Source organism: Stegodyphus dumicola, chromosome 11 (genome assembly GCF_044657685.1).
Source record: "Stegodyphus dumicola isolate Sdum_Otavi_A_Nest chromosome 11, ASM4465768v1".
NCBI classification, from domain to species: Eukaryota; Metazoa; Arthropoda; class Arachnida; order Araneae; family Eresidae; genus Stegodyphus; species Stegodyphus dumicola.
Genome location: NC_140778.1, coordinates 57,807,907 through 57,835,839, shown reverse-complemented (window position 1 = coordinate 57,835,839; position 27,933 = coordinate 57,807,907). Strand labels below are relative to the sequence as shown.

At 35.8% G+C, this 27,933-nt stretch overlaps 1 protein-coding gene across 1 annotated transcript in view; it reads right to left on the bottom strand.

Annotated features, from left to right (window-relative positions):
- Positions 1 to 27,933, bottom strand: part of LOC118190652 (proto-oncogene tyrosine-protein kinase receptor Ret-like) — a 169,918-nt gene that overhangs the window by 95,786 nt on the left and 46,199 nt on the right. Inside the window, exons 3-5 of the mRNA XM_085826739.1 lie at positions 26,343 to 26,621; positions 5,706 to 5,938; positions 1,496 to 1,652 (exon numbers count right to left, since the gene is read on the bottom strand). Coding sequence (XP_085682865.1) covers positions 1,496 to 1,652; positions 5,706 to 5,938; positions 26,343 to 26,621 — 669 coding nt within the window. The remainder of the gene's footprint in view (positions 1 to 1,495; positions 1,653 to 5,705; positions 5,939 to 26,342; positions 26,622 to 27,933) is intronic.

The following is a 27,933-nucleotide window of genomic DNA, read 5'->3' as shown; positions in this document are numbered from 1 at the left end:
ATGTGTTTACGTTATTTTATTAAATATCACTTTCTTGGCGCTTACACATAAAATTAGATCCAGGAGGAAAATCTCAGAATATTTAATACTAGCATATCTTTAGAATTTCCGACAGAGAGTGTCGCGCGCTGGAGGTAAAAATATTTTTTTTTTTTCCGTTCAGTGTTATCACTGCCCGCTTTGAAATCGTTGAGTTGTTAATCAAAAATTCATCAAAAGTTTACAATATACAAGACAGATAATAAACAAATCCGAAATTCAAAGTTTTGGCTTCGAAGTGCACATGTTCCTGTGGAGGACTACGTTACTCAAAATTTAATGGCTTTAGTCGTTTTTTCACGACGCAAAAAACCTGCATATTATACTGATGCAGATTCTTCATTGTTTATTTTCTTTAAATATAATAAAGGGCGATAATATTTGGTGGCAACGATTTGAAAAGTGATACTCCGTTCATAGTGATTCAACGCAAGTTGCCGTTTCGAGACTAATCTCTTATTTGAGGCTAAAGTTTCTTTTGGTCTAATAATGGAAATGATGATGAGGATAATGTACGATGATGATAACTTAACTATATTATAATTAAGACGATGGCAACAACAAAAAAAAGAACATTAATAAACGAAACCTGAACCTTTTCAGATATTAACGGCCACCTAAAAGGCTCTTTTAAAGTTTAATAGGAATTCTCAGTGAACGTTATTTATAGAGAAATGCTAGTTGGAATAGCGAAACATTTTATAGGATGCCGGATGGAAATACATTTAGATACACGTTCTATGTCCTCTGCATATTCGGAAAGGGAAAAAATATAATAAAACATATTTATATACAAATATTTAATGTTTGTTTTTCGATACTGACTAGAAAATGTTTGACTGAAATTAAAAGCATTTTATTTCAGTCAATCAGATTAAGAGGTAAAAAATAATATTTTTAGTAGCTGCATTTTTTGCTTCTAAATAGCTTACGTTTTGATCGATAACAGTCAGAATGAATGTGAAAAATAAATGATTTGCATTATGCGGATTGGCAACAGGCATTAAAGTAAAGTGAAATAATGCATTTATAGTGGACGACGCAAGATCGTGCTTCGAAAATAATAGCTTTTTAGACTAATAAATTTAATCCCCGAATTTATTGAAACATTTATGTATTTTTAAATGCTTTAAATAAACTTGGTTTTTTTAAGAAAATGATAATCATGATAAAGAGTAAGAGGACAGAGAAGGATAAATATGCTGACGACAACACAGCAACAACAGTCACAATATTAATCAAAGCATTCATGTTTTCCAAAGTGCAACATAATATATAAAATATCAGATAGCTTGAAAATAAATATAGTAAACTACCCGCATTTCTATTTACGCCAATTAGCGAAGTCTTTATAATACGTCACATTTCATTTTTCAAGAATGTGCAAGGCATAAAATGATGATACCACTAACAGAGATATCTAAAGTTTGCACAAAATAATTAATAGGTGATTAACCTGTATTAATGAGCATCTGTGTTCCATTGATGCCATGAAAGATTACAGGATCTCGCAGATGGAACAGGCCGAGTGGGTCAGACATGTTTACTACAATTACATTAACTGAGGCTGAATCGGCATCCAAGACAGTCAGCTGTGTCGGCAGAGGTTCACCCTGTAATAAAACGAAACCATTAACTAATCATTATACAACACACCATTACATAAATGTACTGATTAACTAGTATTTAAAGAGAATCAGCTTCACGACCTGTCATTATAATGACATAGCTTCACCCTGTTAAATTCCGTTACTGATAGTTAAGCGTAATATTGCTAAATTAACCAGGCTTGTTCCAAATTCCGTCAAAACAAAACAATAAACAAAAAAAAAAAAAAAAAAAAAAAAAAAAAAAATCTGAAAGTTTTCAGATTTTAAATTACGTCCAAAGACGCATTTTTTTAACATTTTGTACGCTACATTTATTTATTAAATATCATGTTCTTCGCTCTTAAACCATAAAATTCAGTTCAAGAGCAATATCGCAAAATAATTTTAAATTAAGCATATCTTTAGAATTTCTGATACGCAGTCTCACGCGCTGGAGATAAAAATGCTGTTTGTATACAATGTTGCCATCGCTCGCTTTGAAATACTTGAGTTTGTTAGTTGAAAATTCGTTACGTTTTTACAAAATATGAAATCGATAATAAAATAAATTCCAAATTCCAAATTTGGGCTTCCAAATGCCCAAATTTGCAGTAGGATTACGTCATTCAAAATTCGCTGTTTCTAGGTGCCGCTATTTTATCACATTGCGAGAAACATACACACATTTATGCAGATTCTTCATTATTTATTTCTTCAAATATAATACAGGGTGATAATATTAGGTGGCAACAGTTTGAAAAGTGAAACGGACATTCAGAGTAATTCGACGCAAAATCGCAAAACGAAAACAATAGTCCCTCAGGGACAAAGCTCCTTTGAACTAAAAACATAAGCTACTGTCTGTATAGTCATATATTTCTTAGAATCGAGCAATATATACATTAAAGGATTACCACTATAAGGTATTCCTCCCGCTTCCGTAGTGCGTCTTCGTGGTGTAGTAGTCAGCACACTCGGAGCGCATTCGAGAGGTGCGTGGCTCGAGTTCCGCGAAAGCATTGCTCATTTCTTTAAGTCTCCTGCTTCCAAAAAAAGTCCCAATGTCTCTGCAGTGCATTTGCAGTGTATATCATATACAATAGAACAAAAAGATAGTATACCTGTGAACACTGCAATGACTTTGTTTTGCTAAATCAAATTTACATTGAAACTATAGTTATCCAAGTTCTATAGATGTTTTATATGTGGCTCTCCAATGACACGCCCCTGGTAGTTCGGTTCGAAGTTCGAATCCTGCGAACGGGCTGGCTGCATGGGAGTTTTCGTGGTTTTCCTCATGTGTAACGTATATACGAGGCAGTTTCCCTTAGCAAGTCCTCCACCAAGGCATCCCTCCCCTTAGGCAGATAGCCCTCGAAGCTTTGCCATAATCACACACATACCAATGACACGCTAAATATCTCTGCAGTTGATAGAATATCCTTTGTTAATGATTTGAACACTGTTATTTCGAAGGTTAGGTTATTTCGAAGCAGGAGAGATGAGAAATGAGCAACGCCTTCGCCGGGACTCGAACCACGAGCCTCTCAAATACGTGCCGAGGGTGCTGACCGCTACAGTACGAAGGTATGCTAAGAAGCGGGAGAAATACTTTACATACTTCCTCTTTTAAAGGGCGACTGGAGTTTTAGGGGACCCAATCACCAAATCCTGGTGGTGAAGATTCATCATTCACCATATTTTAGTTCGGGCACCACTGTACAGACATTAGATAATCGTTGAGAGCAGGAGAGATATGGTCACTTTACTTAACCTGTTCCGCCAAACTAAGTTAATGGCACTACAGGGTTAGGAAGTCATCCTAGTCGTTACCTAGCAATCTGACGGTTAGGCCAAAGCAGGAGAGATGAAAAATTAGCACTGCCTTCTCCAGGACTCGAACCACTGACTTCTCGAACACGCGCCGAACGTGCTGACCAGTACACTACGAAGGCATGCTAAGAAGGCGGGAGGAATACCTTATAACCTCAGTTATCCACAATCTCAATTGCTGTAAGTCTTGGGGAATTGAAGCACGAATACTTTGACTTTAACAAAACACCACAGCAAAATATCACAAGGAAATAAATAGACCTGGGGAACTCGGTTGCGAACAAAACAATTGTATATCGTTTGACCCAGCACAGCCAGTTCAGCGATGGGATAGACTACGCTTTTATGCAAAGGTAGCGGAGTACTGTCTTGCTACAGAATGAAACAGGGAATCGCTTCCACCAACTGAGGGAACAACCGCATTGATAGCATTGATGTTGGTAAATGTATCCGCCAATCGATGTTTCTCCGAAAACAAAGAACAAAAATGCAACTCTTGGAAATATCGCAACAAACGTTTACCTTTGGAGACTCATGCTCTTGCACCATTAGACCATGTGGTTTCCACGTGTTAGAACCTTAAATCATGAAGATTAACATTCGCAGAAATGCGAAAACTTGCTTCATCCGTAAACACAGATCTGTTGGCGGAACCATCTACTTCCAGATTACCTTGAACGCGCAATGGTTTGTCAGGAGGTTTTAAACCCTGCAACATCTGAAAGGTGTTTGGTTGGAATTTTAGGCATTTTCGTAATACACGCCACACCGTTACATGAGGAGCATTGAGTCCAGATCTTCACGATTTTGTGGGACTTCGTAAAAATGTTTCACGAATGTTTTCAACCATTTCGGTGTTGACTTCTGTTCGTCCTGGGTTGGTTTCCTTACACAAGCAGCTCTTGTCCGCGTCATTTTGATTAACAATGCCAATGGCGGCGAGTTTTGTAACCGGAAGATTTTTCGCTGTTTCCAGATAAAACATGTGTAATTACAGTTTCGGAATTAATTTGTTTCAGCTTGATAAACCAATTGACAGAATAGCTATTCTTTCTTTTTCATTGTGCTATTCTTTTGTCGCTTTCAATATGAAACACATTTTAATAGTAGATACTGAAATTTGTAGAACAGAATGCAAATATGTAATGCTTTTATTATGATAATAATGTAGTACAGGAAAAAAAAAAAAAAAAAAAAAAAAAAAAAAAAAAAAAAAAGCTGAAAATTTTCAGATCTTATATTACGTCTATTGGGGCTTTTTTTGACGTTTTGTGTGTTATCTTTATTTATTATATATCATGTTCTTCACACTCAAACCATAAAATTCAATTTAGCAGCAATATCCCAAAATAATTTCAAAAGAGGATATCTTTAGAATTTCCGACACACAGTCTCGCGGGCTGGAGATAAAAATGTGTTTTTCTGCACAGTGTTACTACTGCTCGCTCTGAAATCATTCTAATAAAAAGAATTGTTAAACTTTTACAAAATATGAAATAGATAAAAAAACAAATTCAAAATTAGGGCTCTTAGATACCCATGTTCGGGTGGTGGATTACGTTATTCAAAATTGGATGACTCTAGGTACCGTTGTTTCATCACAATGCGAGAAACATACATACATTTATGCAGATTCTTCATTATTTAATTTCTTCAAATATAGTGGAAGTTTCTAACATTTGGTGGGACCAATTTGAAAAATGAAACTCTAAAAGTGAGTATGCGACATGCGACATGCGACGGAGACGTGGGCACCACCCCTTTACTATATGGTTAATTGGTGAAGCGCCACGTCCACCAGTATCTTTAGTCGAACTTGACGGCCACGCGAGGCGCCGAAATCCAGCGCCCGGTGTATCCCAAGGACGGTTCCACTGACCAAAAGCGCCCTCCGGGGATATTCTCCCTTCCGCTTGTCCGAGCCTCTGCATTTGTTGTTGTCTAAAAGTGAGTATAGTGATTCGACATTAAATGCCAAAGCGAAATTAATAGTCGCCTTCTGGGCTGATGCCGACTATTTTTATGTGGTACTTTTATGGTGCATAAAAAAGTACCAATTAATTGTGTAGCGAAAACTATTTTTTATAGCTACTCGTGAAGGTTTGTGCGATTTTTCTTATGCGTTTTTTTTTTTTTTTTTTTTTTTTTCGGTCTCTATCCACCGGACAAAACCAGGTTTGAGTGTAATAGCAGTCATAGGTTTAATATTAAAGAACTGTTTAATAGTAAGATTAAATTCCTTACGGGTATAATTTGCGATACATCCACATCCTGCAGCATACTTGTACTGTCTTGCACGTACGGCGGATTATCATCGACGTCCAAAACAAATAATCGGATGCGTGAGTAAAATGTGTCACTTCCATTACTTGTTGCAACTTCACAGCTCGCATTCCATTCGTGATAATTAGCCGTTTCGTAATCGAGGGAGCCATTCGTATGTAGGTCCCCCGTAGCTGATGATACGGTTAAAAGTGCTGCAAGAAAAAGAACATCAAGAAAAAAAAATTGACTAAATGGAATAGATCATATAAGTACAATTATTCATATGCCTTTACAAAATATTTCGTTGTGTTTCCACCTTGCGCACACAGTTTAAAACATTCTGCTGCATAATTGAATTCCATATTTAATACATAGCTTTTATAATATTTGAAAACTACTGTGAACCAAAAATTCTGCGAATTTCATGATAATTTTTTATTTTATTTGGAGTTTAATTTATAAAAGATATTCTTTAAAAAAATCTCTAATGTTTTCGTACATAAAATTTCTTAATATTAAAATGTTCATCAGATTTGGGGTTCAGTTAGAAAATAGTGCCCATATAAAGAATTCCATCAACTTTCAAGTATGTACCACTAGCCATTTTTTAAATATATCATGCGTGCAAGGTGGAAACATGACGAAACATTTTGCCACAAAGCAGATTAAATTACAAAACTATTTGTGGCAACACAAACTTTCTAGTTATTAGTTCCCAAAGCAGCTATATTATATAGTCAGCTGTAAAAAGTTGGAAGTAATTGCTTTTAAAACAAATAAAATATCTATCCCAACTCTTGTAACAGTCACATATTCGAAGATTATAAGGGGTTTAAGGTGTATGAGCCCCCTTAATCATTCTTACCATTTCGCTTAAAATAACACGCCGAGCAAATATTAATTTAGAAGTCAAACAACAAAAATCAGCGTTTTAATGAATTTCACTGATCCTGCTATTCAGCTTATCAGGTTCCATGTTTCTTCTTACCTTCTTCGGAAACATACAATGACCTGACTAGAACAGAGAGCTTACTAAAGCTATGTTCACTAATTGTAGTAAGTAGACAGGATACAGACGAAGGGTATACAAAACCCTTTATTTTTCTTTATATACAATGACTTCCGTACTTCGGAATACAATGACCCTCCACTCGGGGTCTAACGTAAAAGATATCAAAATAAAACTAAACTCTAATTTAACTTTAGAATAAGATTGGCCTTATAATAACAGGAAGCGTATGTAGCACAGAGACTGTGAACACTACAATACGTTTAATTTATCAAGAGGATTAAAACCTCTGGCCTGGAAGGCAAATAGCAACTGCGTAACTTCTATGGTAAGCGGCCTGCTTCGAACTCACTGCTTCCTCTCTCCTGCTTGGCAAAAAGGCCACACTTAAATACTTGGCGTTCGCCAGACAACTTTGCATAAAATCCTTCACGCTTATAATTCTGGCCGGAAGTAGAAAATAAGAAGTGATAGTAAAGATTTAAAATAAAATAAACGTTAGTAAAACTTAAGATCCTTACATACTTCCCGCCAGAGTTAATTAGTTTGAAACTGAGGTCTAAAACGACCTTGTTGAAAACTTTTAGCTCTAAAATCTAACGCGAGGCCAACCTTTTACAAAAAAAAAAAAAAAATGCTTCGCTAGAAACTAGAAAATTTAAAAGAAAGAAATTTGTTACAATAGCAGCTCCCGGGATATACAACAATCTTTTTTTTCTTTTTCATCTGTACTGCATCTAAACAGGAGCTTTATTCAATTCTGGTTCCTTCCAGAGATCTGGAAGGAAAACTAGTTTAATGAAATGTTACAGAATGACATTGCAAATAACATATAGAATATACTTTTCTTAACATTCTTATTTCATTCATGACTATTTTAATTATCTCTCCCCGTGCTCTCTGACATGTGTTGTAAAAGAACACCAACCACGAATGTGTTTCTGTCTACGTGTGCCACACTTCCTCCTACAATCAAAACACTAACGTGTTAAAATTCAACATACGAGACCTCTTAACACACCCTAATTTCAACTCTAGACCCTGAGGTACTATTCTGAAAGTGGCTAACTCTAAAGTGTAGCGTCAGAGAGCCTAACTACATCATTCAACCTTTAACATATATTCGTCATGATTTAATCTTTACAGTCACACGAATAACAAATTTTTAACATTACTATCACTTTTACCATATCACGGTATTTCTTAACATTCAAAATAACAGTTCACATGTATACAAGAACATATCAACATGCCGTTAATTTTACACATTTGAAAACATACATTAGTAGTGCATTGTTAACTTCTATTCTTTTCAAAGCAAGTGCCAATTCTTTCTACATTGAAATAATACTACATTTCAAAAAGTCTTTCAGACTAAAACTTCTTTCTTGCTAGAATGTTTTAAATAAAATTTATACAATAACTTTTTACAATATTTAAGTCTTTACACAACGCTATTATACATCAACTTTAGTTTTACGCGCGAGTAATTGAAAAACATAATAAGAAAATCGGTCACAACTCATTTCTCGCCCTTTTGGCGATAAAGGTAGACCTCGCATGAGGTAAAACTTCTTGAAATCTGCCACTTGCAGTAAGAATGAAAGATTAACTTAAGTTTGTAAAGTAACATAAAATTTTACTTATCTTTGTAATATTCAGACATCCTTTTCTGGGCCCAGTCTTTAAAGATATAGCTGATAGTAGCTTGGTTGATCCTCCTTCTTGTACGGGCTCGCACCTTCAGTGCTTTCCTCTGGAAGCTTCCGTTTTTCACCACTACGGCCACCCTTGAACATCTTCCTTCTGTCCTCTGCTTGTGGTCTTGGCCGTTTGAAGGCAGCTGGTCTTGGTGGAACCGGGAAACTTCTGTCGTGATCCTGCTTGGACCTCGTTGTTGGCCGTTCAAATTTTTCTTGTACTTTTTCCTCCGCCGCTGATGGCCCTTCCGCAGTTCGGCGACTTTTGCTGCGGAGAGTTATGTCGGATGAGTCAATCTTCCGTTTCACAGCCGGGTTATAGTTGCCGTCCTTTCTCCCGGTCCTTTCCACATACGTCGTCCTTCTCCCTTCTTCATTCTGGGGATGTTCGTGAACTCTGTTTTCTGGACGGTGGAACGGCTTCTTTTTCTTTTTACCTTCAGTTTTTCCGCGGGGCAATTTTCTTTTCACTTGCTTCTGTCTCTCATTGGCTTGCCCTTGTACTTGTCGTTTTCCCACCTCTGGAACTTGTACCTGCGGTGTCTGCCGTACCGGATCCTGCAAAAGATCTGAAAAGATTTTCATTTTATTACGATCGAAGTAGGGTTTAATTTGATCCATATTTGCGGAACAGGTTTCACCATTTCTTGCCTTTAACACTACAACAGCGTGAGTTATTTTTTCTATAACATATGGTCCTTCAAAGCGTGGAAAAAATTTGGCAGTTTTATCTTCTGGTGCTGAAGAAAGTGAATGCTTAATTTTTAAAACTTCATCCCCTACTTTATAAGTTACACTCCGTCGTTTCAGATCATAGTATAACTTCTGTTTTCTTTGTGCTACTTCCGTATTCTTTTTTGCTTCTTTTATTAGTTTTTCTATATCACCCATTTTAAATTCTGGGGCTCTTTCTTGCACATAAAATAGTTTATCTAACGGTGTTATAACCTTTCTGCCTAGAAATAACTCAGCAGGAGTTTTGCCCGTTGTATCATGTTTTGCGGTCCTAAGGGCGTAACCTAATTCATTGACATAGTTAACCCAGCTTTTATGAAAATTTTTAACTTAACTACGGACAATTTTCATTATATTTCTATTGACCCGTTCCGCTATATTTGATTGCGGCCGATACGGGACCATTTTTAAATGACGTATGCCCAGTTTTTGACACATGTCTTCAAATATATTACTTACAAATTGAGGACCATTATCCGATATAACTTTTAGGGGCGCCCCGTATTTTAAAATATATTTATTTAAAATAGAATCAGTAACTAATTTCGCGGAGCCTCGTTTTAAGGGAACAATTTCGGTCCATTTACTAAAATGATCAACCATAACAAGGAGATAGCGATTTTTATTTAACTGACTTTTTGGGAAAGGGCCCAATAAATCGATGCCGAATATTTCATTTGGAAATTCGGATTTAATACTATTTAGAAACCCGGCCGGGCGGAAATTAATATAATTAACGGCTTGACATGTTGGGCAGGACTGGACATACGCCCTTGTTAACTTTTGCAGTTCAGGAAAGTAGACTGCCTCGCGTACGCGTTGGATAGTTTTTCGAATACCAGCATGAGAAGCTAAAGGGCTGTCATGGAGCTCTTGCAGGATATTTAATCTAAGACTAGCTGGGATAACAGGTCGAAATTCGTTGTTGGAATTCGTAGTTTTTGTGTAGAATAATAGACCATCTATTAGTTCGTAATGGGCCGCCCTATTTCTTATCGCCACAATATCTTGGTGGCTAAAATTTTCAGGATCTTTCAAATACTCATAAATACTTCCAAACTCAGGATCCTTACCCAGTTCGGTTATTACAGTTTCTCGGGAATTTATTGTACACGCTGTCAGCATTGCAACTTTTACGGTATTACCCTGTTCGTCTAATTTAATTCGTGATAGGGCATCTGCTACGATATTTTCCTTTCCGGGGGTATGCTTGATTACCAGATTATATTCTTGCAGCTTGAGTGCCCATCTTATTAACCTTGGGGATAAATTTTTCCCTGAGTACAATCTAGTTACCGCCGCATGATCAGAATATACTGTTATCGGCGCCTTTCCAAAATAGACTCGGAACTTTTGCACTGCTAACAGAACTGCAAGTGCCTCTCTCTCGGTCGCGGAATAGTTTCTTTGTGTTTGATTTAAAGTTCGGCTAAAAAATGCCACGGGCTGCTGATTTTGCGAAAGTACCGCTCCTACCGCATAATCCGAAGCATCCGCTGAAATTTCTAAATTTTCATCCTTTTCAGGAAATTTCAACACAGGGGCTTGCGTTAATGCTTGTTTTAATTTTTCGAAAGCACTATTGGCTTCGGCAGTCCACGAGAATCTTGCCTTTTTCCTTTTTAATTTTAACAATGGCTCAGCGATAGCCGCAAAATCTTTTATAAAGGACCTATAATATGAACAAAGTCCTAGAAAAGAAGAGAGCTTCTTTGCTGTGTTTGGAGTCGGATACTTTTGTACAGCGATTATTTTTGATTCATCTGTCTCGATCCCTTTTTGCGATATTTTGTAACCTAAATATTTTAATTCAGGGGCTGCAAATTTGCACTTTTCGACATTAACTTTTAGACCGGCCTCATTTAATAAAGAAAACACCTGTCTTAAATCCTGTATATGTTGGTCGAGATTACCACTAGTAATAATGATATCATCTAAATAGATAAATGTGGACTTTCCAAGAACAGGTCTTAACACAATGTCCATGCATCGCTGAAATGTTGCTGGGGCGCCTGAAAGGCCAAACGGCATTCGCAAAAATGCATAAGTGCCAGACTTGGTTATAAAAGCAGTCTTAGGCACGTCCTCAGGCCTGACCCCTATTTGAAAATAACCATTCGTTAAGTCTAAAGTCGTCATAAATTTGGTTGATTTTATGTTCCTTAAAATTTCTTCTATGATCGGTAAAGGATATACCGGATATTTCGTTATGGAATTTAATTTACGGTAATCAATAGCGAATCTCCACCTTTTTGGATGCTCCAAAGGATAATCATTATTTTTCTTACATAAAACCACCGGACTAGCATAACTACTTGAGATAGGCGTTATGATCTTTTTACGTAGCATATCGGTAATATGCCATTCTATAATTTTTTCCTTATTCTTATCATACCGGTATGGTTTTTGACGAACCGGCAATGCATCTCCGGTGTCAATACTATGGTTAGTAACCTGAGTAAATCCTGGAATATCACTAAATAAGGAAGCAAATTCACTTACCACTTGTCGGATTCTATCTTGCTCGTCATTAGGCAGGTGGTCAAGATTTAACCTTGGCGGTTCAACCTTTTCTACACGCACTGGTTTCATCGTCAGCTTAAGGGACGCTGCATTAAAATCCAGTGTAGCTTGTGCGTCTGAAAGAAAGTCTATTCCTAGGATTAAATTTGCTTGCAAATTCTTTACTATAAAAAACATCACCTTTACTTGTTCGTCCTTGATACGGATGTACAAAGGTACTTTACCTACGCACTTACATTGTTCTCCTTGCGTCGCTAATACTGTTGTATTATCCGCATTATATATGCGGTATTTGCGAAAATACTTTCTAAAAAAGACTTCTGCCACACAGGAACACTGCGCGCCGGTATCCAGGAGGGCGGTGGCCGGGATATTATTTACCAAGACTTCAATCTTCGGAAGAGTTAAATTTTTCTCCATTACTGTATTTAACTTGTAGGAAGAGGGGTTTTCGTGGCCTTCGGATTTCCGCACCCTCTCGTCAGCAGAAATCCGTTTTAGTTTAAATTATTTTTCCTTTCGGTGCTTTCCTTCTTTCTCCACTGGCCTTGAGACTTTTTTCCTGGGTTGCTATTGAACTGTCGACGTTCGCCGGCTGTTTTTGAATGCTCGGGTTTCCTTGCCCACTGATTCGCTTTTTCTCCGTAGCCATGTGCTTGAGTTTGCTGTAGTCTTGGCGTACCAAATTGGTTTCGCTGTTGATATTGGCGTCTTCTTTCGACGTCCGCCGTTCTTCTACTTTCAAACTGCATTGCTAGCTCAAATAACTTTTCCAGTGTAGTCGGATTTCGTAATTCAATAAAGTCTTGCACTTGGGGTAGTAACCTCGGCAAAATCACTTGAATTATTTCAGGATCCGGACGGTTTCCATACAAGAGCTTGAAAACGTGAATTTTTCTTAAAATAAAGCTCGAGAGGTTTTCCATTCTTTGTTGATATATACTGAAAAGTTCTGTTTCTAATTTCGCACGATCCCTTACAACAGGGAAGGCTTTTACTAGGGCAGTCTTGAAATTTTCGTAAGTATAGGTGGGACTTCCTGCTTGACCCAAGAGACTTCTGCCGATACATTTGAACCAGTTAAGCGCTTGGCCCCTCAAAGCGCTGGTAGCTAAGGTAACTTTTTGAAACTCGTGCACGGGGTAGAGCATGAAGTGGTCATCCAATTTTTCCAAAAAACTGGTTACCTGTGAGTTTCTATTAAACGTTGCTTCTGGTTTCATTGAAGCGCGCATGGTCTGGACGATGTACCCAAATCCTTCCAGGGCGGCAGCTGGCATTTCTGGATTCTGAGCCGTTTCTGCAGGCAGCACAGGTTCTTCCTGAAACTCGGCCATGGTTATTCTTCGTCGGGCGCCACTATCAGGTTCAATGTTTCTTCTTACCTTCTTCGGAAACATACAATGACCTGACTAGAACAGAGAGCTTACTAAAGCTATGTTCACTAATTGTAGTAAGTAGACAGGATACAGACGAAGGGTATACAAAACCCTTTATTTTTCTTTATATACAATGACTTCCGTACTTCGGAATACAATGACCCTCCACTCGGGGTCTAACGTAAAAGATATCAAAATAAAACTAAACTCTAATTTAACTTTAGAATAAGATTGGCCTTATAATAACAGGAAGCGTATGTAGCACAGAGACTGTGAACACTACAATACGTTTAATTTATCAAGAGGATTAAAACCTCTGGCCTGGAAGGCAAATAGCAACTGCGTAACTTCTAAGGTAAGCGGCCTGCTTCGAACTCACTGCTTCCTCTCTCCTGCTTGGCAAAAAGGCCACACTTAAATACTTGGCGTTCGCCAGACAACTTTGCATAAAATCCTTCACGCTTATAATTCTGGCCGGAAGTAGAAAATAAGAAGTGATAGTAAAGATTTAAAATAAAATAAACGTTAGTAAAACTTAAGATCCTTACAAGCTCACTTTTGAACTTGAGACATGCAATCTTCTTTCGTTCCTCAACATTTTGGTCACATGTATGTTAGCATTTAATTATTAAATTTATTAAGCATTTAATTATCATTTTATTAAAAACACATTCCGTCAAACATTAATTGTTAAATACTTGATTTATTCAGAAACATTACCGTCAACATTACTGCTAAAAAAACATTACCGTTCAAATTATTATCGTTCTGAAAAAAAAAAAAAAAAAAAAAAAAAAAAAAAAAAAAAAAAACTGTTGTTGCCAATCGGGAAAATACATTTTAAATAAAATTAATACGTTGCGTTTACATTCGGGCATCCTGACTTAGTTACGACCTCGGAACATTAAGAAATTATATTTAAAAAAATTAAATCTGTAATATTAATGTTTATAGTTCGAAAGTCTTTAGCTGTCATATAGATTCACCGTCGTTTTCTATTCTTTTTCCGTGTCCTAGTTTTAGTAATATGCGGCGTGTTGTTATCGTTATCCCCAGTAACACTAATGTCATCACCATCATCATCGTCTTCTTCTGATTCAGTTTGACACTGCCATGACTTTAATTGGCTCACATGAGCTGTCGTACTAAAGAAATGTCTTTTCACCTTCTCTTCTAATTGAGTCACTCTATAGGTATCACTTGGTAAAACTTCTGTAACTACCAAAGGTCCTCGATACTTTTGTTGTGTTTTGGTTGATTCTCCAGTTGATTTAGGTACTCTTCTCATAACTACTATTTCTCCTCTTTCGAATGTTAAAGAATTGCTTTTCTTCTTGTCATAATTTGCTTTCATTTTCATCTGCATATCTTCAATTCTCTTTCTAGTTTCATTCTGTAAGATTACTGGATTCTCCCATTCATCTGCGTCTTCATCTGTAATCATCCTCATCAATCCGTCGTTAAATTTTGGTGAATAACCGTGAAGCATTTCGAAAGGAGTTTTATTTGTAGTCTTATTTATCATATTGTTTATATTTCTTTCGCATTCCTTAATCTTTTTGTCCCAGTCTCTCTGATTCGGATTTTCCATACTCGTTTTAATCGTAGCCAAAATTGTTCAATTTGCTCTTTCCACCATTCCATTACCACTTGGATGCTGAGTTGAATTGAGTGTATGACTGATTCCATTATTTTGACAGTACTCTCGAAATTCCTTCGCTGTGAAACATGTTCCTCTATCGCTGATAATTTTTTCTGGTAACCCAAAATCATCTACAAAACTCTTCAATGCAACTAACACATACTTGGTTGCAGTACTTTTCATAGGATATAAGCGTGTAAATCTCGTAAAATTATCAATTATTACAAATAATTCTGTATTTCCTCTTGAACTTTTTACGAATGGTCCTAAATGATCTATATGTATAATTGCAAAAGGTCTTCTACCAGGTCTAATTGGATGCAGTACTCCTTGTTTCTTACCACTAGGCATTTTATTTACTAGGCATTCCAAACACATCGAAATGTGACGCATAACATATCGTTTCATTCCTTTAAACCAGTATGATTCCTTGATTTTGGCAACAGTTCTGTCTGCTGAAAAATGTCTCAAAAGATCGTGAAATTTTACTACAATACCTTTTCTCATCGATTTAGGTATGACATATAACAATTTCTCCTTTTCCTGATCTTTCACGAAACAATCGATTATTCTTCAAGACGTAATTTTCAGTTACATATTTCTCTGCATTCGTTCTATCATTCATCTTTTTCTTTAAAATGTCTATTAATTTGCGTAATTCTGGATCTGAATGCTGAATCATAAGAATTTGTTCATCTATCGTTAGCGTTAAACAAACTTCCAAGTTGTTTTCAATTATAGAGTCTAAAGTTTCTTCTGGCTGATCAACTGGCGATCGGCTCAATGCATCTATGTGACTTATTCTTTTGCCTTGCCTGTGCTTTATTTCAAGATTGTATTCCTGGATCAGATTACTCCACCTTGCTATCTGAGGATTTGAAGTTTTCTTCGCGTTTAAATAAACTAAAGCTTGGCAGTCTGTAATTACCGTAAATCGGATTCCAATTAAAAATTGTCGAAGTCATGTCAAAGTCCAAACTATAGCCATTAATTCTAATTTGCTTGAATGATAATTCTTTTCTGTTTCTGTTGTTCCTTTACTTACACAATAAACTAAATGCCACTTTTTATCTTCACCTTTTTGCAACAGCATTCCTGCCAGTCCTTTGTTACTCGCGTCTGTGTGCACTTCAGTCTCTGCTTCGGGATTATATAATGGGATATTCATTAGTTAAATGATCCTTTAAAGTACTGAATGCTTCTTGCTGATCTTCGTTCCAACGAAATGTTTCATCCTTCCTCGTCAGTCTCGTTAGCGGCTCAGCTTTCTCTGCGTATTTCGGTACAAACCTTCTAAAGAAACTTGTAAGACCTAAAAATTGTTTAACTTCATGTTCATTGGTTGGTTTAGGAAAGTTTAATATGGCTCGTACTTTTCTTGGTCCAGGTTGCATACTATTTGATTTTATTAGAAATCCCAAATACTCAACTTCATCTTCTCCAAATTCGCATTTTGTCAGTTTCAATGTCAGCATTGCTTCTCTCAATCTATCAAACACTTTCCTAAGTTTTTCCATCATTTCTTTCCAAGATTTAGCCGGAATTAATATGTCGTCCAAATAGCACAATACTTCTTTATTAAGCAACGGACCTAAAACTTGATTCATAAGTCTCTGAAATTCTGCAGGTGCATTAGCTAACCCAAAGATCATACGTTCAAATTGACCAGTATCATCTGGAGTGATGAAAGCTGTTTTCAGTTTCGCTTCTTCAGTTAAAGAAATCTGCAAATATCCATGAGCTAAGTCCAATGTAGTGAAAACTTTACACTCACTAAGACATTCAAGAAGATCATCTATCCTAGGGAGTGGAAATTTATCTTTAACAGTTTGCGAATTCAACTTTCTATAATCTATCACTAATCGTAATTCACCTGTTTTTTTCTTTACGAGTAAAACTGGACTAGCATACGGAGATCTTGTTTCAGTAACAATTCCATATTTCTTCCATTCATTTATTATCTTCTTTATAGAAGCACGCTTTTCGGCATTGGTTTTATACGACTTCATGCAAATAGGCTTACTCCCTTCAATTTCTTTAATATCCTTTTTTGTTAAGTTTGTACACCCTAATTCCTCCATATTTAATGCAAAACAATCTCGGTACTCATTTATCAAATGTAAAACTTCCTGTTTTCTCTCTGGCGTAATATTGTTATTAACTTTAATTTCTTCTAAAGTAATCGGTCTCTTAAACTTCTTAATTTCATTTATTATCAGTATTTCCTTTTGACTTGAATTTTCAGTTTTCTGATCTGAACTTGGTTCAACTAATTCTGCTACTTCCGCTCTACCGATACATTGATTCTCTTTCAAAATTAGTTTTCGATCGCTGTAGTTAGTGACTGGTATCACTGTTTCTCCCTGTATTACTTCCAATAACGAGCCTAACTCATCTTCCGATCCACTTACTGAAACATAACCGTTATTTATTTCATCAGTTTTAACTTTCACGAAATTAACCGTATTACTTTCGATTTGAGTTTCTTGGGAAGCCTTCAGTTTAATTCGCGGAGTGTTGCTATCATTTTGCAACTGTGAAAAGAGGCAGTCATTAGCATAGCGTATGTGCAAGGTATTTCCTATCTTGGCGTATGCAATATGCGGTAAATCAATCCATGTTCGACCAACTAATAAGTCGCATGGTTGCGTTTCATCTCCTACAATTAGAACTGTAATGTCCTTTCCTTCCACATTATCAATCTCTAAGTTAACAGTTACTTTTCCCAATGTTCTAGCGGCTGGTTTATTCTGGTTCCCAAAGCCAAACAATTCTTCCACATCAGGTTTTACAATAAGATTCAGTCTCTTAGCCGGAGACTGTTTCAATAAACACGAACTAGAACCCGTATCTATGATTGCAGTAATTTCTTCTCCATTATTGATGCGAGCATACTTTAAATATACAGCTGGTGAAACACCTGAATTCTGGTCCACGGATAAATTATTTTTAACATTTGTCAAGTCTGGATTCTTAGACGTACACCTTTTAAAAGTATGACCCTTTTCATTACATTTCCTGCAAATAATTGCTTTTTTAGGCTGAGGACAATCCGTCGCTATATGTCCATAATCATTACAATTGAAGCATTTCGGCTCACCCTTTTCATTGCGGATGCCAGAATTATATTCCCTTTTCCTTTCGTCTGTTTTATAAAATTTATCTCTCAGATTGTATTTATTATCAAAACTGTTTTTAAAACCCCTTTCCTTTCGTCCCTTTTCCTTTCGTCTGTTTTATAAAATTTATCTCTCAGATTGTATTTATTATCAAAACTGTTTTTAAAACCCACTTTGAAATTACCATCTGTCTGCATGGAATCTTTAACATTTCTTTGTCTTGAATACTGATTATAGGATCCTTCATAAAATTTAGAACCAGATTTGGGCTTAAAATTATGCCTAAAAGTTTTATTTTCTACTCGAAGTACTTTTATCCCTGCCCGAATATTTTCATATTCATCTAGTTTTTCAGCCAACTCTTCAGGATTAATGAATTTAGACCAATCATCAATGAGATGGTCTCGGATAGCAGCGGGGACCCTCTTCTTTAATTGATCAGTAATAATAAGTTGTTTTAAAGAGTCAAAATCTGTTACATTTAATCCAGCAAGCCACTCTTCAAAATAATTTTTTAATTCAAACGTGAAGTCCTTATACGTATTACGCAATGTTTTAATATGATCAACGAACTTTTGACGAAGCTGTTCAGGGCTTAACTTAAATTTTCTCAGTAGCAGTTGCTTAACGTGCTTATAGTCGTTAGCTTTTTCTTCTGATTCACGGGCAATTAATTGAGTTATTTCATAAGGCAATAGACCCAACAGCTGAGAAATCCAGTTTTGTTCTTCTAACCCAATACGTCGTGCCTGTCTCTCAAATAAAACTAGATAAAAACTTATATCACCTTCATTCAAATCATACTTATGCATTAATTTACTCATATCACAAATATTACTTCTACTAACATTAGAAGGAACAGAATTATTTACATTACTACTTCTGATTTCCGCTTCTATTTTCAATTTTTCAAGTTCAAATGCTCTTTGCTTATCTTTTTCTTTTTCTAAAATTTCTAACTTTTCCCTGTCTAAACGATCATTTATAATTCTATCTAGCATTTGTTTAGTAAAGTCTTCGTTATAATTCTTACTATTCAAAATCATATCTCTTAAGCCTACAATTTTAATATCAGAAGGGACATCTACATCAAGTTCCAAAGCAAGTTCTTTTAAATCTCATTTTTTGCCTCCTTCCAAATAAGCCATCTTAGACTTCAATTTTCAAATACTAATACAATAATTATACTTAAGTTCTTTCCGTTTAATACTTAGACATAACATAAACAGTTTATAAATTCACGTACCTTTCTACTTTCAGTTTTGGCGAGCTTCCGCATTCAGTTTAGGCTTAGCGTACGTTAAGGCAATACGCTGTTAAATCTAGATAATAATTCTAGTTTATCCCACTTCTGAAATGTTAGCATTTAATTAGTTTATTAAAACACATTCCGTCAAACATTAATTGTTAAATACTTGCTTTATTCAGAAACATTACCGTCAACATTACTGCTCAAAAAACATTACCGTTCAAATTATTATCGTTCTGAAAAAAAAAAAAAAAAAAAAAAAACTGTTGTTGCCAATCGGGAAAATACATTTTAAATAAAATTAATACGTTGCGTTTACATGTAACACATCCAACTTCAGTATTACTGTTCTAATTCACGCATTTCAATTTGCCGACAATTCTATTTGGGACAGCTTTTGGTTTCGATGTCCAATTCAAAATCGAATTATAACTCGAAATAAGACTTAATGACTATTTATTTACGCACATATGTTGTATTACCGTACAAAGTCTTTAATCCGGACTCGTCGGGATTTCAGCGATTTCGGATTAGGGGTTTTTCCGGATTATAGATCATCAATTTAAATCTGGTAAGATGGCATGCAGAAATTATAATATTAAAATTATGAAACCGTAATTTATGAAATAAAGAGCAATTGTGATATAAAGGGTATCAAAATTTACAAAAAAAGCTTAATATTTCTTTCTTTATTTTATTAAATATTTCTTTCAATGTAAGTTGTTTAAGTTGCTTCGTTTTTTGTGCTAACACTTTCTCTTTAGATCTATAAACATACATAATGTCTTGTTCAGTTACAAAGTTCCACTGTTCAAGTCCTGTATTTGCTGTGTCGAGAATACCGTCTAACTTGTCAATGTTTCGTTTTCATTAACCTCTCTGTCACTTTCTTCAGTATCGGAAGCGCGCATGGGTAAATGCTTTACTGGCTTTACATGCATGCGTAGCGGATGCGCCCATTAAATGCGCATGTGTAAGTTTGTCGCTTTAAGGTCTGGATTATAAATCATTCCAGATAATGGACGTCCAGATTACGGACTTTGTACTGTATATACCAAAACAAATTAAAAATTATAAGGAGATTTAACAAACAACAACAACAAAAAAAAAAAAAAAAATAAAATAAAATAAAATAAAATACTTATATGAAGACTGGTGAAATTTTAAATTGTTCAAAGAAATAATCAAATAGTTGAACTGCTGATTTTTAATTGTTGCAATGGAATTTACTAATACAGCTAATTGATTGATAAGCTTACAGTACTTAAAATTACGAAGTAATTCTATCGATGTGAATTTACAATACTTTATATCGTGTGAACCTCTGCAAAGCGGAATGCAATTTCGTATATTTATGCTACATTGATTGTTTTTATTTCCTTCATCCAACCCAAGAATCTTATTTATGTGCATTTTAACGCTCATTCATTAAAAGTGAATTCTTAGTAACATTAACCCTGATCAGAAATTGCCAAAAATGTTTAAGGTTTCTCATCGACTGCAAAGGAAGTCAAATATATCACACAAGTTGCAAAAACAACTGACGGCGAAGGATTTTCAGATGTGGAAGAAGAAGATATTAAAAAAATTAAACGAGGAATGGCAAATGACAAACTGGACTGTCTCATATTTCCCGCCGATAGTGAAAGTAATGTTAAAGAAGATGATAAAGCGTCTTTTACTTCTTTTATTTATAAAACGTTACACGAATTGTTTAAAAATGCATAGGAATGTTCTGATTTTGCAATAGAGATTTTCCAAAATTAAGAAAGAAAATGGCATTTTATGAGTTAGTTTAGTTTAATTAATTACAGAAAAGCACACGAGGGATATCTGCCTAAGGGTTGCCTTCATGGAAGGCTTTCTAAGGAAAACTGACTCATATCCACTTTACACATGGGTAAAAACACTGAAATGCCCATGCAACTAGTCCGTTTTCCTGGAACCTAACCCGCGTCGAACTTGCAGTATTTAGCGACTACACGGTCGTTGGCTCTCCTTTTGAAGAACTTCAGTTCAGTCAGTCATCGTATCAAACAAAATTCACCAGTTTCTTAAAAAAAAAAAAAAAAAAAAAAAAAAAAACCAATTATATCAGCTATTCATTAAGAGGTAATAAAAATCCTTCTCAACTGGACGCATTTAAATTCAAGTTTTATAAGATTAGCATATTTTGATTTACTTTACAAATAAAAAATATTGTGGCTGTTGTTGTCTTGTCCGTGTATTTCGAGGAAGAATGGTTGCTAGAGCCTCAACGAGGTTGGACTTCTACTTCGACGCCAGTGTCGAAGAAAAGCACCACAGAAGCTGGTTCGAGAGTCTCCCACCTCTCTTTCCCTACCACAAACCACACGAGAGAACTTTCGGCTCGCCGTATATTTAAGTGCCCCCATGTCGCAAAGACATTATACACACACAAACATCCATGCCTGCAGTGGGATTCGAAATCGGGCCCTTCGGTATCACAGTCGACTTCACTAACCGGTAGGCCGTCTGGGCGGCAAATAGAAAGTATTCTTCTTTCTCACTTTCCTCACAACGTACTACCCAAATTCAAATGGACAAAAGCCCAAGCTGTTACAATAGGAAATGAAATAGCTGACGAACTAACCAAATATGCAGCTAATAATCCGTCTTTACCTGAATATTTCCTTCCAAATCCTTTATTTTACTTAAACAATAAACTAGAAAAAAATCTACTTGACCTCTGGAAACAGTAATGGACATTGGAAAGTGCAAGTAGAAGAATTTTCCTATTTCTACCTGTACCCTCAAGAAAGTTATTACCCTCCAATAGAGCAATCACCATCTTTCTAACCTCACATGGTCCTTTTCCAGAATGTCTTAACAGATTCGGTCTTCATCACTCAAATCTATATATCTCCGGACTCAATGGCACTCTTGATCACTACCTCCGTAACTGCGAAATCACAAAGCATCTTCACCTCAAACCATTCACCATAACATCAGCACAACTCTGGTTCAGACAAACACTAAAAAGCAACTCCCTTAGCAAGAAACTTCAAAATATCCATAAACTATTTATCCATCAACTGTGAAAATTTTAAAGCTCCATAAAAATGATTGAACAAGAAAATTCTGATCTAATTAGCATTATTGTTAAACTAAGGACTTCTACACATGGACATTGTACATGTAGACATTCTTTCACTATCTTCAATACATGGACTTCTACATATAATCATATGGACTACTACATAGACCTTTATGTTTTTTATTTTATTACTTTATTAATTTAACTACACATAGACATTATACGTATGGATACTCTACATATGAACATTCTACAAGATATGAACTTCTACATATGGTCTTTTACATACTTCTACATAGACTTTATATTTTATTTATATTTTTATTTTAAAAGTTATCTAAGTTGAAAGTTATATTATGTATTTAACATTTCTAATTACTTATGTTTTGTACATTAACCAATTGTAGCGTAATATGTACACTAAACAGTTTTAATAAATGCCGCTGAGCTGCAGATGGTAGATACAGGGGTTGGACAAAAATATGGAAACACCTTTATTATTTGTTTTTATTTGTTTCTTTGCTTAATATGGTGTAGGAAACCCGTTGGCATCCAAAACAGCTTGCAGTCTTCTCGGAATGGATAAATACAGTTCCTGTATGTTTGCCAAGGGAATATTATACCATTCTTCCTGCAAAACGGTGGCAAGTCCAGATAACGATGTTGGCGGTGGATAACGAGAACGCACTTTCCGTTCCAATGTAGACCACAAAGGTTCGATAATATTCAGGTCTGGTGACTGTGGTGGCCAGGGGAGATGGGACAACTCATCCTCGTGCTCAGAAAACCAGTCCTGGACAATGTGAGCTGTGTGAACAGGGGCTTTGTTTTCTTGGAAGACACCATCACCATCGGGGAACAAAGTTTGTACCATGGGATGAACTTGATCGGCCAAAATGTTCACATAAGTCTTGGCAGTCATGTGCCCTGACACAGTTATCATGGGGCTAGCAGAGAACCACGATATGGCTGCCCAAACCATAACAGAACCCCCGCCATGTTTCACTCTTGGCAACAAGCAGTCTGTATTATAGGCTTGAGATGGCGTTCTCCAGACGTAAACTCGGCCATAAGTGGGAAACAATGTGAAAGAAGGCTCGTCAGACCATATTACTCGCTTCCACTGCTCTATAGTCCAGGCTTTATGACTTAAACGCCACCTTTTCCTGTTACGGACATTAGCATCACTGATGAGTGGCTTCTCAATTGCAGCACGGCCAGCAATTCCCTGTTTATGAAGCTCCCTTCTAATTGTTTTGGTACTCACAGGGTTCGGTAACACAACATTCATTTCAGCAGTAATTTTTGCAGCTGTGGTCTTCTTATTTTTCGTCACAATTGCACTTAATGATCGTCTGTCACGATCACTCAGGACACACTTTCGTCCGCGCTGTGATTTAGCAGATGATGTTTTTCCGCTTTTTAAATATGCGGAATAAATCTTCGATACAGTACCTCTTGAAACACTAAACACCTCGGCTACCTTGCTTACGGAAGCACCTACCATACGTGCTCCAACAATTTGCCCACGTTCGAAGTCTGTTAACTCTGACATAATGCAATGACAACCTCACATAACAGTACTCCGACAACAACTGAACTGTTTACCACATTTTACGAAGTTGTATAGGTGGCGTCAGTAGTCAAAAACGCCAGCGCCACCTACATATTTCATTAAAATCAATCTTTCTTATCAAACATGCATTTCACAAGGTGTTTCCATATTTTTGTCCATCCACTGTAGTCCCCATCAATAGCGCAGAAAAACCTCCGGAAGTCTAAATGACGGTGCGGTTGCTCTATTGATGGTCTTCTATCTGCTATTTGAACATGTTTACTTATGATGGTTCGAATTTTAATATACGCCGGCTTCTGACTTCCATTTTGTGCATTGTAGGTTACTACGTTATAAAGTTATATACCAAATATTTTGTTAAATAGAATTTAAATTAAAATTTCTGTTATCTAATACATATTTTCGGGACTTGGAAGAAATTTTGTCGAACAAAACAAAAGAAGAAACAGCTAAATTTACAAAACTTTAGTAATGATTCAAGAAAGTTCATTAATTCATGAAAATGTTAATGGAAGCGCACGGGAAGAAAAACGATAAATAAAAGGTGTTTCTGTACTTTTGGGCTATAAAATCTGCTGATCTGACCCGATTAATGTTTTTCAGTCTTCCCGAAAGAACTTACCAGAATTCATTTTCTTTCCACTCACTAACATTTACAGAGATGCTTTGTGAGCAGGAACTATTTGAATTTCTCGATTAATTTAGAGAAAAACTCTAGAATTTGCCCCAAAACACGTTTAACAACATTACGTAACATATTCGGGAAGTTTAAAACAAGATTTATCTTTGTGTGAATGAAGCTCACAGCTTCTTTCAGCAGACTTGAGGCTTCAGAGTCCGCTATATACTAGTAGCAGGTCTTTAGTATTCCGTATAATGTATCTCACAGTAAGTCTCAAATAACATCTCATTCACATTTATAGCATTGGGTTTTCAAGGGGACTCGTACACCTTAAAACCCATACGATCTTTGAATTTGTGACTATTGCAAAAATTGAGATAACGTATTTATTTTAAAAGCAATTACTTCCAACTTTTTACAGCTGACTACACAATTTCAGCTGCTTTCTGAAATAGTAATCAGAAAATTTGTGTTGCCACAAATATTTCTATAATTTAACCCGCTTTGTGATAAAACCTTTCGTCATGTTTCCACCTTGCGCGAACAGTTTAAAACATTCTGTTGCGTAATTTAATTCTATATTTAATATATAGCTTTTATAACATTTGGAAACTACCGTGAACCAAAAATCCTAAGAATTTCGTGTTAAATTTGTATTTTATTTAGATTTGAGTTTATAAAATGTATTTTAATAAAAAAATCTGTAATGTTTTCTTGAATAAAATTTTTAATATTAAAATATTCATCAGATTTTGGGTTCAGTTAGAAAATAGTATCCATATAAAGAATTCCATCAAATTTCAAGTATGCACCATTAGCTATTTTTAAAATATCATGCGCGCAAGGTGGAAACCTGACGAAAAGTTTTATCCCAAAGCGGATTAAATTACAAAAATATTTGTGGCAACACAAATTTTCTGGTTAGTAGTTCACAAAGCAGCTATATTATGTAGTCAGCTGTGAAGAGTTGGAAATAATTGCTTTTCAAATAAATAAAATATCCCAATTCTTGCAACAGTCACGTCTTCGAAGATCATAAGGGGTTTAAGGTGTATGAGCCCCCTTAACGTCCTGACAGGTTAATGTTAGGTTGTAGAGACATTAAGTTATTTGAAGCAGGAGAGATGAAAAATGAGCAATGCCCTCGCCAGGACTCGAACCACGGAACTCTCGAATTCGCGTCGAGTGTGCTGATCACTACACCACGAAGGCATGCTACGAAGGCGGGAGAAATATCTTACATACACCCGCTTTTAAAGGGCGACTGGGGTTTTATGGGAACCAATCGATAAATCGTGATGGTGAAGAGTCATCATTCACCACCTTTTAGTTCGGGCGCCACTGTAGAGACATTAGGTTATTTGAAGCAGGAGAGCTGAAAAATGAGCAATGGCCTCGCTGGGACTCAAACCACGAAACTCTCGAATTCGCGTCGAGTGTGCTGACCATTACAGCACGAAGGCATGCTAAGAAGGCGGAAGAAATACGTTATAACATTACCAAAAATAACCAAGAATAATATGTTACGGAATTTCAAAATCCCTTTAAAAAAAAAAAAAAAAAAGAAAATAGTGTTCCCTTCCAGTTAATACCGCTGAATTTTACCTGGTTTGACTTGGGTTCGATCCGAATCAAACGGGCTGGCTACATGTTTGATTTTCATTGTTTTTGCAATGCGTAGCGTGAATACCATCCAGTTTCCCTTCGAAAGGTCTCCACGAAGGCATCCTTTCCCTTATTCTAATATCTCTCCTATGCTTCGTCGTATTCTGGTAAATCAATCTAACCTGAAAAATGTCGTGTACCAGAACCAGTCCAGCTGCATTTGTATAATCAAACTTACAGATGCAACCTTCTTAGGAAACCTTCATGCATTTTTACTGTAATATCTTCTAGATATTCTAGTCGTACTTACCTTAGCTTAAAAAATTATAATATTCAACATTCATTAGAAATATGCATTCCTATAATATAAGATTATATTCTAAGGAGCATAAAAATTACCATCAAAAGACAGGTTGTACTGTACATCAGCATCAGGGCATAACCTGGAGTATGGCAGAGGTCTTAGACTTCCCAGTAGTGTTCCTGGTGGCGTTGTCTCGAATAATGAATACTGAATTTCATCTGAAGAGAAGCAAAGTTCGTCTCGAGGTCTGCAGTCTGGAGAAGCAAAACTATGATTAGTTACAGTAATAACAACCGTGGCATGTGTTGTATTGCCTGAAGGGCGGTCAGACGGCATGGTAACGATGTCCAAGGCAAATGTAGATCCTTTGTACTCTAGAAAAGGGAATAAAAAAATTGTAAATATCTTTATGGAAAGTTCATCAACAAAAGCAATATCTGTGAGAAAATATTTCCATAAATGTTCTCCCTTTCAAGTATGTAATACAGAATGGTGTTTGATGACATCATCCTGCAGAAACGAGGAAGAATAGCAATATTTTTCAAAAATTTTAGTGCAAATATTATGCAGAATATAGTCATTATATTTAAAAGGTTTTGTTCTGTTGTCATGCAATACTGATCGTGACGTTAACAAAGTGAACACAGTGACTTCAGAATAATTCTGGTCGTCAAGGAAGGGCTGTGCTAGTTATAAGGTCTTTGGAAACTGCTAGTCACACATATTCTCTTAAATAGAAGGTCATGGTTGTGAGATGAAAAATAATATGCAGTACAAAGTCCGTAATCTGGATTCGTCGGGACTTCGGCGATTCCGGATTAGAAGTTTTTCCGGATTATAGATCATCAATTTAAATCTTGTAAGATGGCATGCAGAAATTATACAATTAAAAATATGAAACCGTAATTTATGAAATAAAGAACAATTATCATCTAAAGGGTATCAAAATTTACAAAAAAAAAAAAAAAAAAAAAAAAAAAAAAAAACTTACTATTTATTTGTTTATTTTTTTAAACATTTCTTTGAATGTAAGTTGTTTAAGTTGCTTCGTTTTTTGTGCTAATACTTTCTCTTTAATTCTATAAACAGACATAATTTCTTGTTCAGTTACAAAGCTCCACTGTTCAAGTCCTGTAATTGCTGTGTTGAGAATACCGACTAACTTGTCAATCGAAATTTTTTCGTTTTCAATCCCTTTCTTCACTGTCGGAAGCCACTTTGTCACTTTCTTTACTAAACGCATGAGTATCGGAAGCGCGCATTCAACGTGCATGCGTAAAGCATACATAAAAAGTTTGTAGCTTTGAAATCCGGATTATAGATCATTCCGGATAATGGACGTCCGGATTACGGACTTTGTACTGTATTTCTGTTTGTAAAACAACTTTTTAAAATTTAATAAGTTAATAATAATTTGTTAACAGCATTTTCATAAAATTCTTGATGCTGGTAAAATTCATCCAAATAAAATTCTTAACGGCATTTTTCTTGATTAAAATACTTCCTTTACTTCGTACAAAGAAGTAAAAAGGGACAATTGCGTTCTACTGGGCCGATTGACTAAATTTAATTTTCATTTTTTATGTCTCGAAAGCGCAACTAGGATATATATGATCTATCTACAACAATTTTTTAATATAGGCATTCTAACGCAAAATCCGATGCTTTCTGAAATCCCATACAGAT